Raw genomic sequence first — 12111 nt, forward strand, 5'->3', positions numbered from 1 at the left:
ACACATAGTTAAGGACCGCACATATATTGCGAGAGGAAACCCGCTGTCACCACTTCACGGGCTACACTTTTCGATTAGCAGCAAGGGATCTTTTATATGCACCATCCCACAGACAAGGTAGTACATACCACGGCATTTGATATACCACTCGTGGTGCACTGGCTGGAACGAGATATAGCCCAATGGGTCCACCGACGAGGATCGATCCCACACTGATCGTGCATCGAGCGAGCGCTGTACCACTGGGCTATCCCCCCCCCCCCCCCCCCCCCCCACACACACACACCTTAGTTTTTGAATAACCGGAGCCGGAGGTACAACATTTGTCACTATGGCTGAAATTAATCTCTAGGGTGTGGAGAATATAAGATGACATTTTCTAAATGGCCGCCAGTTCATCATCAGAACTGTATATCTTCAGAACTACAGCACTTCAAAATGTGATCTTGGTGTTAAAACAGATGTTTATGGGCTCCATGAATTCACTCAAATTGTTTCTAATACTGTCAGATATTGTGTTGGCTAATGGCTGACTAAAAGGACAGTAATTATGGTATGAAAATCTAAAAATATTTATAACATGACTTGGAAAAATCTAATGTCATGTCAAATGTTAGTTTTAGATTGTTGATAAGTAGTTGGCATGTTTTAGAAATTATTTTTAAAAAACCAACAAATGCAAATTATAAATACTTGTATAAAATAATAAATCATGATACCGGCATATGTCATACTATCAATGATTCCTCTGTAATAAAAGCGCTGTTGTAATTATACACCCATCAGCATCCACAAACACCTAACCACTAAATCATGAAAACATAAACGAATGGATGAATTAGTGAGTGAGTGAGTGTATGTTTGAATTTATGAATGAATGAATGAATGAATGTTTAGTAAGACTTCAGCGCCAAAAACCCTCAAAACGACCTGAGCAATGTGTTGTACATAATACACAGTACAAAGTACATACTACTGTCCTCAGATTCACTCTCAACTGAAAGGGTGGGGCGTAGGGCAGTGGTAAAGCGCTCGACTGATGCGCGGTCGGTTTGATATCGATCCCCATCAGTGGACGCATTGGACTATTTCTCGTTCCAGCCAGTGCACCACGACTGGTATATCAAAGGCTCTGGGATGGTTCATATATAGAAGATCCCTTGCTACTAATGGAAAAATACAGCGGGTTTCCTCTCTATGACTATAAGTTAAAATTACCAAATGGTTGACATCCAATAGCCGATGATTTATAAATCAATGTGCTCCAGTGATGTTGTTGAACAAAACATACTTTAAGTTTAAGTTAAGTTAATAACTGACATAACTTGTGTTGGTGGATGTACACATGTAACGAAATCATCTGGTGCATCCTTTGTCTAATATTATAATTGGAGTGAACGAAATATTATTATATCTCCTCATATATGGACCCAGCTAAGGAACAAGCAATACAGTATCATTATTTGGCTGTGACACCGAACATTTTCAATTTAATGATGAAGAAAGTTGACCAGTTGCAGTTGACTGCAAACGTGGGAACAAAAAGGATATTGTTTTAGGAAGATAAGTTGGCGGCCACCAAATGTTGGGTCCCTGTATAAAAATGCATATTGCACTTCGCTGAACAATCATCAATATTAGATTGCCAGTATGAAAAATGTGCTTTCAAATGGTAATTCCATGTTTCAAATTTAGTTCACTGACAAATCGTGCATATAAATGAAGTGTATAATTCCACTTTCTGAAACTGTTCAGTTCATTTTCAAAATGGCTTACTAGAATATTGACAAACCATATGCAAAAACGTTTTATTGTTTTGTAGGGATAGTATCTCGTCAGTCACATTTTCCCCCCCCCCCCCCCCCCCCCCCCATCAGTTACACTAGAACATTAGGCAATATTAAAAGTGAAAGAGATATTTCTCTCAAAACTGATCTTAATGCAAAATTGCAATATGTAGCTAGTGAAAGGGATGCAAACAAAAATCATTATCTTTCAAGCTGAGATAGTGATTAAAACTTCAGTTCACTCTGTCAAAAGACGTGGTCCATAAACGTTCGATATGTCTTCTTGACAATACGAATCAAGTTAAGGTTTTCTTATTTTTAGAAAGATAAATACTATTTAATATGTGATAGACCACCAAACCATTATTTGGTGGGGTGTTTTTTTTTCTCCTACAATTTGGGAACTATTGATCAAAATTTATGTCTCATAAATCACGATGTAAATCACCAAATAAGCTACCCAAAATGAAGACAGCTTTAACCTACATAGCAGTGATGCCACTACCGGCTGATGACATCGCGAGACGTCACCCAAACCCAAACGTGAGTTTAGAAATGCTGATAAGTTTGGCTCTGAAAATAAAAAATGTTTTATGGGTGTGTGGTACCCAAACTAATGAACCAGGTTTGCTGAACAACCTGATATCAAAATGACGGCCCATTTCTTGTGCTTCAAAGAGATCATGCTTTGACAATGGATAACCATGCACAACACCAAGCAATAAATGAACCAGATGATTATGTTGTGTGTGCAGATGATATAGAGATGAAGCCGCCAGTGTACCAGATGATAACTAGTATGTGGATATGAGGACGGTATTATGCATAGCACTGTGTACTCAATTTATATATTACCATCAGTGGTTTTCGTGTTATGGATTTGTTAACAATTCATTCATTCATTCACTATTCATTATTCATTAATTATTAATTCATTCATTCATAGTTTGGTATTGTAGTTGTTGTAACTTGTGAATGCTAATAGCTCTATAATGACAACAATGCTTACTCAATGAGCAATGAAGTGATCAGTGGTATAGTATATATACCTCATCTTGATTTATCATTTTAGACGAACAGTTACAATTTTAGGTTAGATTTTATTTCAGTATTTTCCAAAACATGTCTACTAAACCTATCAAACATTTAATATTTAACATACAAGGTGTCTTTTCAACACAAAGTATTAGATGTTCAGGCCAAAAACACCCCCATTTTCGTCAGCCATTTTAACTGTTTGACAACCAATTATCTGCCAGTATAACAAACCGTTTTGATGAACTTACTTACTCCATAAACATTAGTGTTGACACCAAGATCACCTTTCTAAGTGTTGCAGTTTTATAGATATGCAATTTTATTGATGGATTGGAGGCCATTTTGTAAAATGGCCGCCATCTTGTTCGCACCAACTTTAGAAAATGTCATTTTATATTTTCGTTAACTCTGCATCCCAGATATAATTTCCACCATGGTGACAAATGTTATACTTCCGTCCCCGCTACACTTCACTTTTTGGGACATCTGCTGCAGGACTATAATCTATATCAATAAAGATAAAAAAATCTGGATTGTGCCCATCTCCAACACCATTAGAGGCTGTACCCACTCCACTAGAGACTGACCCTCCCCGCCATTCCAGATTTTGTTCCTACGAACTTGAACGAGCAAACAATGCCAAGTTTTAAAGACTGGGTGATGCAGTTAATATTCATAGAAAATAACGTTACAGGTTGGACTATACCAATTAAAATCCCATAGGCGACCATGTTAACGTTTGTGTTTAAAAACACTATATGCAATATATCAACCAAACTACGACCCATAAATATCAGTACTACAACCCCTACCTCAAAGTATTAACTGCAGAAAATGGTACCTTTCATGGCTCATTTTCGGTATAACCAGATGTTTCTACAACACCCCTAGTTTCGCACAAAATTTGAGTACTTTTTTTTTACAGGTACCCCATACATGTTCCAAGCACAAGGCTACTTGACACGGTGGTACTACATCAAATAAAATTGCATACGTTTTTAGCCCAGATGAAACTAATTATTTTTACAACCAACACACTCACATTTATAACCAATCACAGGACTTGTGGTATTAACCTCTCTATCAAAAGTTCGGTGCACCTCGAACTTTGACCCAGCTGGAAATTAATTGGTTTAGTGCTACCTACAGAAATAACCAAGACAATATTTTGAAATGAAGTGGGTTCATTTGCCCAAACCAGACCCAGCTCAGTGAATATGTGTATCTACCACAACACGGTCTTCTTTGTCATGACCGGCCTCGGTGGCGTCGTGGTTAGGCCATCGGTCTACGGGCTGGTAGGTACTGGGTTCGGATCCCAGTCGAGGCATGGGATTTTTAATCCAGATACCGACTCCAAACCTTGAGTGAGTGCTCCGCAAGGCTCAATGGGTAGGTGAAAACCACTTGCACCGACCAGTGATCCATAACTGGTTCAACAAAGGCCATGGTTTGTGCTATCCTGTCTGTGGGAAGCGCAAATAAAAGATCCCTTGCTGCTAATCGGAAAGAGTAGCCCATGTAGTGGCGACAGCGGGTTTCCTCTCAAAATCTGTGTGGTCCTTAACCATATATCTGACGCCATATAACCGTAAATAAAATGTGTTGAGTGCGTGGTTAAATAAAACATTTCTTTCTTTCTTTGTCATGAACTACTAACACTTTGCACTCAAAACCAAATATGAGACTGAAAACTTACTAGGATCCTCTTGCCAGGTTCTTTCGTTCCCGTTAATGTCGCATACCAAACATTCGCCAAATGGATATCTACCGCCTTCTGGGATGCATTGAGTACCAACTGTACAATAATCTTCCTGCAAACACAATGATCAAATTATGGGTTGTTTTCAAGTACCTGATACCACACATTAGCACGGCATGTAAGGTAGTTATAGTTATGCCACATGATTGAGACTGAGTGATACAATTAAAACAGTATTGTCTACATAGACGAAGAAGAAAAGAAAAATGTTTCCTTAAAAACAACTTTGGGTCAGGTAACATAAAGAAGTGCAACCAAATGCCCCATACATGTGAGATACGCGTACGCAATTCCCGTTTTACTCCAAAATCTAGAGGGATGTGTAGAGCAACATTATATTTATAGGTGAAATGTTAACTCAAGTAGTAGCCAATTGTAAATGACAGCGTTGAACATGTTTGTCATAAACGTTTCTGTTATCTGCCCTAAATTATTACACAGTGAATATAAGTGCACATATTTAATAAAGATATAAAATGAGATACGAACCCACTGCATCTATTCGATGACATTTGTCATTTCATGAAGTACCGATACACCCACACAACTAACTACCAAATTAACTGTTTTTTGTTTTGTTTTAAACAATATTTATAGACGTTTGTATTAACGATGAAGAATGACCAACAGGCTATGCCTATATTAAGGTTATTCCCTACATTTGACAATTATGTATTTTATATATTAGACAAAATAATAAAATTGATCTTAAACGAGAGAGAGAGAGAGAGAGAGAGAGAGAGAGAGAGAGAGAGAGAGAGAGAGAGAGGGGGGGGGGGGATATATATATATATATATATATATATACCAAGTCAAATTGAAAACTTCACAATCTAAAAGTCAGTGAGTGTTGAAAGCAGGTATTTTTCAGGAATAAATATTGTAATGGCAATGTCTACACTCCATTTGAAGCCCATCACAGCCAACGTGACTCTATCCATAACACGTGCACAGCACCATTGACACAAAAGTAGTTTTGCACGTGCCACTGGCCACGTGACTGCAATAGCACAGTAGTCTGACACAACGAAAAAACACATTAAAACGATATTTGTTTTACGACCTGTTTTGATGCCATGCCTCACAAATGTGCAGCGTGGACGTGCTGTCGGCATGTAACACGCGGGAACGTCTGTAACTGACGTTGCAAAGGTGTTGGGTTGCAGTTGACAGGCAATTTATGATCTGCGGACACGTGTGACGTCACAGGCAGATGACCGTCATATTGTGTTACGTCACCTCTGCAACTGTTTCATGACAGCTACAGCAACCAGTAATGAACTTTTCAGACGTCGAGTGTCCGCACAAACGATCCAAAATCGGCTGTGAACCGCTCACCTCCAGGCACGGCACCCATATGTTGGACCCATTTTGACCCAATTTCAACGTCAACTGTGGGAACAACGCCACTTGCGATGGACTTAGAGGGAATGGAATAGGAAAGGAACGTTTTAGTTAACGACGCACTCAACACATATTATTTACGGTTATATGGTATCGGGGAATGGAATAGACTCTTGTTTAGCGATGAATCAAGATTCACACTGCGATTTGCCGATGGCAGGCAGAGGTTTTGGAGACGATGTGATGAACGTCATGCTCAGTGTTGTGTCAGATTCGGAGGCGGAAGTGTAATGGTTTGGAGTGCTATCTGTGGAAATGGACGTTCTCAACTCCTTGTCATATGTGGCAACTTCAACGCTACTGCATACCGCGACCAGGTGCTGACCCAGGAACTTGTGCCCTTCATGGCAGCTCATGGTTCAGGCCTGATCTTTCAGCATTATAACGCAAGACCCCACACGGCCATCTTGACAAGGGATTATCAGAGGAACGCGGGCTTCAATCTCATGGATTGGCCTTCAAGGTCGCCCGACCTGAATCCCATCAAGCACGCCTGGGATGTGCTCGGAAAACGACTGCTCACTCTCAGGAACCATCCACAGACCTTACAGAAACTTGGTGCCTCATTAGTGGAAAAATGGCGCCGTATCCCTAATGCAGTCTTTACACGCAACAAGCAATCGATGAGGAGTCATTGCTTTGCAGCTGTGGGTACACATGGAAGGCATACGCGCTACTGAACCTGTGATTTCATCAGACGACCCTGCTTGTGAATTACCATTTTGATTGTTTGTAGTTTTGACGATACAATAAAAAAAAACCCTTATTTAACACGTTCTTCTGTTATATTATGTCAGAAATTGTCAAAGCGTTTGCTTGAAACTATAAACTATTGAAACATTATGATCATTTCAGCAGTTTCGTGACAGTCGAAAGTGTTTTGTATTTTATATTGGAATAGGCAGATAAAAATTGTCTACGTTGTCTGTCATAGATTGGACACTGAAGTAAGGAATGATGTTCAGAATTCTCAATAAGATGGCCACATATAGACTGGATTGTCTGAGATAAAACGTGTAAATTCATGTACGTTAAGGCCGCTAATACTAAGGCTAATATTACAGTATAATATTTCGGATCGCCTGTCATATGTGTGATGGAATTTGAATTTTATTTGCATTTGAATGTTTTTTAAAGCTACCTTATAGAATAATTTCTATTTCTTATCGATAGTTTGTTCACAATTTAGCTCCTGAAGAAAAGAAGGCATCAGAAAATAATTTTGTTCGACTTCTATATCCGTTTAAATAATCGGCATCACGCAATGGGTATCGAGAATGTTCTGTAATTGTTTTAGGCAATTGTTCGGACAGATAAGCTGGATTCATACCTTTACTGAGTCGATACATCATACTAATTTGTGACATTTTCTTCTTTCTGACAAAGGTGCGAAAACAGTTTCTTTATATATTGACTGATAAGACGTTCCACGAACAGCACCACAAATTGTGCGAAGAGCATTTATAGTCCATCCCATCCTTTCATAAACATGTTGTTGTTTGCTGTTGTTTTTTTGTAAATAATTTCAGTTTGGTTTGACGCAAGAAGAAAAGTAAAAGTGTTTTGGAAATAACAGAAAATGAAAATTTTTATGAACAGTTGAAAAAATATTCGGTTTAGAGTTGTGAATGTCATTTTGGTTTTATGGACTGGTATAGTCTTGCTTTAATGAAATAATTCTGATTATTTTCTTGTTGTTCCCTCTGTCGTGAAATTAATCAAATAGAGTTATCTCGTATCAAGACTACCAGTAAATAAAATCAAAATGGCGTCCATAATGCTGCAACTGTCGCTTTCTTACTATGTATTACTGTTTTATTTATTTCTAAACCGAATATTTTTTAATTGCACACAAAAATTGTATTTTCTGTGACGTTGAGATGGGGAAATACCCTTAAATAGTAGACTAGAGCCCATCTTCATAAGCGTTACTTCTGAGGTATATGCAGTTTTAAAAATAATGACAAAATCCATTTTGTGTTATTTGAAACGTCAGGATGACTAGACACAATTCGGATGTACGGAAATGGATAATCTAAACAATAAAATATAAATAATGTTTGATTTTAATTGTGAAATAAGTCACAAATAGTGAAAAATATGCCGTTATATTCAGCAATTAATGATGACTGATCTTATGACACAGCATACTGATCCAGGAGAGAAGGTACAGAGTAAAGACTAAAACAGTTTACATAAGCTATCATACGTAAAACGCTAATTTGATTTGATTTGTTTTAACTGATGTGATGAAGTAGGAATGAATATTAAAGTTTTAATACACGGGTTCCCCAAAACTTACTAAAAGAATACATATCCCCAAATGAGCGAACAAATGTTCAAGGGGATGTAATAATATGAATATAATAATAAGGCTATATTTAAAATTGCAGCTCAGTGTCTTGAAGCATTACAAAGAAAGGTTTCGATGGTTGTAATATTCCAAAAGTTCAATGTCCATAACTTTGTCATAAATGGACAAAGTCCTATGAAACAAACGTCTTTAACTACATAACACATTAAACAAATTTTCATCTACGTTTTGTGCAGAGAAATGTCCGGAAAACTGAGATGGTTGTAATACATGTATATACAATTAACAAAACAACTTACTAAAGTGACGCAGTTGACAGACGTTCCAGAGAGTGTGCACGTCTGACAAGTGGAGTTGTAGATGACGACAATCCTCTCCTCGCTGTAAGCGACGCCATTGTTGGAGACGGAGACGTAGAAAACACGAGGTTTATCTTCAGCCTTAGATCCTATTGCAGAACGCTTCGATCTGTGCACTGGTATGGGGCAAGCAACTTCCAACAGACTTTGAAAGTGTGCTGTAGTGACAGACAAACCATCCGAAGTGTGATTTTCATTGGCCTGAAATGATAACAAGCAAGTACAAAATCAACCTGATGGAAACTGTTACCTTAATAACCGACCTGCGGGCGAAACTGCAAATCAGGTCACCGGATGACCGTAACAGTGTATTGGAAATTCTGTTCTGGTGCAGGGAATGTGTTCCTAAACGTGTCGAAGAGGCGATGACGTGTTCGGGATCGTGTTCCCGTTCTCAAATCACACACTACCTCACATGGTAGTGTGACGAGAACGGATTCTCAGTCGTTCGCAAAAGCAATTTCGAAAACACGGTAAGCGTCAAACGAATGCGCGCGTAACACGCGCGACTGATGGCGTAAGAAAGTGAGTCGAATGAACACAGTTTACACAGACTCAAACTCGATCTGTCTCCGAGCCATTGGAAATAAATATTTCCACATTGCTTTCCTGTCCCTTGAGCAGCCGAGAAGGTGGCAAGTGTATAGAAAATGAAAAGTATACATAGTGGGGGTATGAGACCAAAACCGCCATATTAGCTTTAAATTAACCACTCCAAAACCACCATATTATATATCAATAGCCTTAAATGAACCACTTCAAATAGCCATTGACAAAAACGTTTAACATCATAAAACTATGATGACCAAACGCATATGTGCTGTAAGACTTTATCATATATCGTTTTGTGTCTAAAGATCATAGTGCAACCTTTGATAATTCATTTTGTATATTTGGTTTTCTACTCTTCGTAATAGCACCATATTTTTTATCTATTTCTTCACCATTTAGTGAGTTTATATAAAGCTGGTGGTGCATATTACTAACAACCGAGGGTGTAACACCTTTAGCTTTTTTGATGTTATTACTTACTAAGATTATTTAATTATCAATATGACAATGAGTAGGAACTCTTAAAAGAAAACAAAACGGATTGTAACCTACCGCCTTTAGAAACATTACATCAATATTTCAACGACGCAAACAACAGTGATAACTTCATTCCTGAACCAGATTTCTCTGTCGATTTTGAAAACAACAGTGTATTGAATGAACCTATTTCAGAAAACGAAATCCTCACTGTGGTAAAAACTCTTAAGAATGATAAAGCCCCAGGTTTAGACAATGTAATAAATGAACATATTAAACAAACTATTGATTGTATGATACCTCTATATGTGAAACGTTTCAATTTAGTTTTTGAAAATGACATTTTCCCCGATTCGTGGTTAATTGGTATAATTAAGCTAATTTATAAAAGTGGTGCAAAAAATAACCCAGAAAACTATAGACATATCACACTGCTTAGTTGTTTTGAAAAACTATTTACTGCTGTATTAAACAATAGGCTGAACTATATATTGAAGCAAATAGCATACTATCTGAAGTTCAGGCTGGTTTCAGAAAAGATTATTCTACCAGTGACCACATGATTACATTCTATGGACTTGAATTAATTGAATTAATGAAAGCTCGACCCCCCCCCCCCCCTATTTTGTACATTCATAGATTTTAGTAAAGCATTTGATTCTGTATGGAGAGCCGGACTTTGGGGGAAACTAATTGAAAATGGTATAAATGGTCAATGTTTACAGTTTAATATACAACATGTAACAGAACATTAAATCTTGTGTTAATGCACATAACTGTGTAACTGATTATTTCCCTTGCTCAACCTAATTAAAATTAGCTCCACTGGTTAATTACTATTACCTGTGGATCTAACAACACTCCGTTGGAGCTCATGTCCAGTTGACCTTTCATTCGACCAATCAAAACCTTACTTGCAAAATCATGCCAGTGATTTGAAAATAATTTGAAAACATTCGGGATTATGCCGATGGTATACGAAATGATTCGGATGAATTACGAAGCATGCCGGAAACTAATTTCAATATAACATTTTATATAAAATTACCTTCAAGACGAAAAAAAAACCCCGTGATGGTATAACCATAACATGTTTAAATACAATCGAGTTTATTACTGCACTTTTCCCCCTGTTTTTCAATGTTGAAATAGACCAGCAAGTTCGCCTATTGCATAAATAGTCTCGCACGATATTTTTAGAATTTGTATGCTCCCGAATAACGCTATAAAAGGCGAAATGTAACTGGTCGATATTTAAATTGTTATTTATAGATGGAAGTCCACGCAATGCTGTTAGACCAGTAGAATTAATTTTAATCAGATTGTCCCCTGCTGTGTTGGCGTTAGGTAAGGTGAAAATTTGTCTCCCTTATTATTCTCTTTGTTTCTTAAAGATTTAGAAGATGCTTAATGCTTTTGTTTCATATTGTACCAAATAGAGACTTACAGTGAACCGTAATAAGACTAAAGTTTTAATTTTTAGTGAAAATAAGACTATAAAAAGTTATTTTTTCTAGGGAAATCCAAACTTGATAACGTAGAAAGTTACAAATATTTAGGTGTTATATTCCACAAATCAAATAAATTTACTAAGGCAAGAAATATGCAATATGAACAAGCAAAGAAGGTCATGTATTTTATTCTGAAACCAGGTAGATTCCAAACAATTTTTGAAACTGTTACTACCTGTAAGAAAGTCTACTCCACTGTAAATGTTATATGTAGAAATTGGACGTTATCCAGTACATATACATGTGAAAATAAAAATGATTACGTTTTGGTACCGATTAATTACTGGGAAGCAATGAAAATTATCATTATTAATCTACAAATTACTTTTAAGAGATTTTATCAGTGCTGTTTATAATCATAAATGGATTGTTTTTGTTAAATCAATCCTAGATGATATCGGTTGTACATAAATATGGTTAACCCAGTGTAGTGGTATCACAAGCGTTTCTTTGCTTAAGACATATATCTCCAGAAAACATATTGATAAATTTTTACATGCATGGTATACTTATACTGATAACTCTTCAAAGGCTTAAAATTATAAACTATTGAAATATACTTTTGAATTTGAGACATATTTCACATTAGTAGAAAGAAAGCATTGATGCCCTCTTTTGTGGTTTAGACTTTCAAATCATAATCTCCCTATTGAAACAGGTAGATGGAGAAAAATACCATTATGTGATCGAATGTCTCTTGTGCAATAACAATGATGTTGGCGACGAGTTTCACTATATACTCTCCTGTACATTCTTTGAAAATGAAAGACACCATTATTTACCTACATTCTGTAGATCAAAAGCTAGTACACATAAATTTCGTAAATTATTTAACTGTAAAAAAGCTGGTGTTCTTAGAAAACTCAATATTTTGCAAACTAATGATGAGTGTTTTTAAGTCCTCTGG

General features: G+C 36.9%; 1 protein-coding gene across 1 annotated transcript in view; it reads right to left on the minus strand.

Annotated features, from left to right (window-relative positions):
* Nucleotides 1-4524: 4524 nt before the first annotated feature.
* The window catches only part of LOC121392882 (von Willebrand factor D and EGF domain-containing protein-like), a gene marked incomplete at its 3' end in the record, with an annotated part of 63857 nt that continues 56270 nt past the window's right edge, over nt 4525-12111 (minus strand). Inside the window, exons 7-8 of the mRNA XM_041523930.1 lie at nt 8605-8865; nt 4525-4639 (exon numbers count right to left, since the gene is read on the minus strand). Of these exons, the coding sequence (XP_041379864.1) occupies nt 4525-4639; nt 8605-8865 (376 nt within the window). The remainder of the gene's footprint in view (nt 4640-8604; nt 8866-12111) is intronic.

This window comes from Gigantopelta aegis, unplaced genomic scaffold (genome assembly GCF_016097555.1).
Source record: "Gigantopelta aegis isolate Gae_Host unplaced genomic scaffold, Gae_host_genome ctg4740_pilon_pilon:::debris, whole genome shotgun sequence".
In the NCBI taxonomy this organism is placed as follows: Eukaryota; Metazoa; Mollusca; class Gastropoda; order Neomphalida; family Peltospiridae; genus Gigantopelta; species Gigantopelta aegis.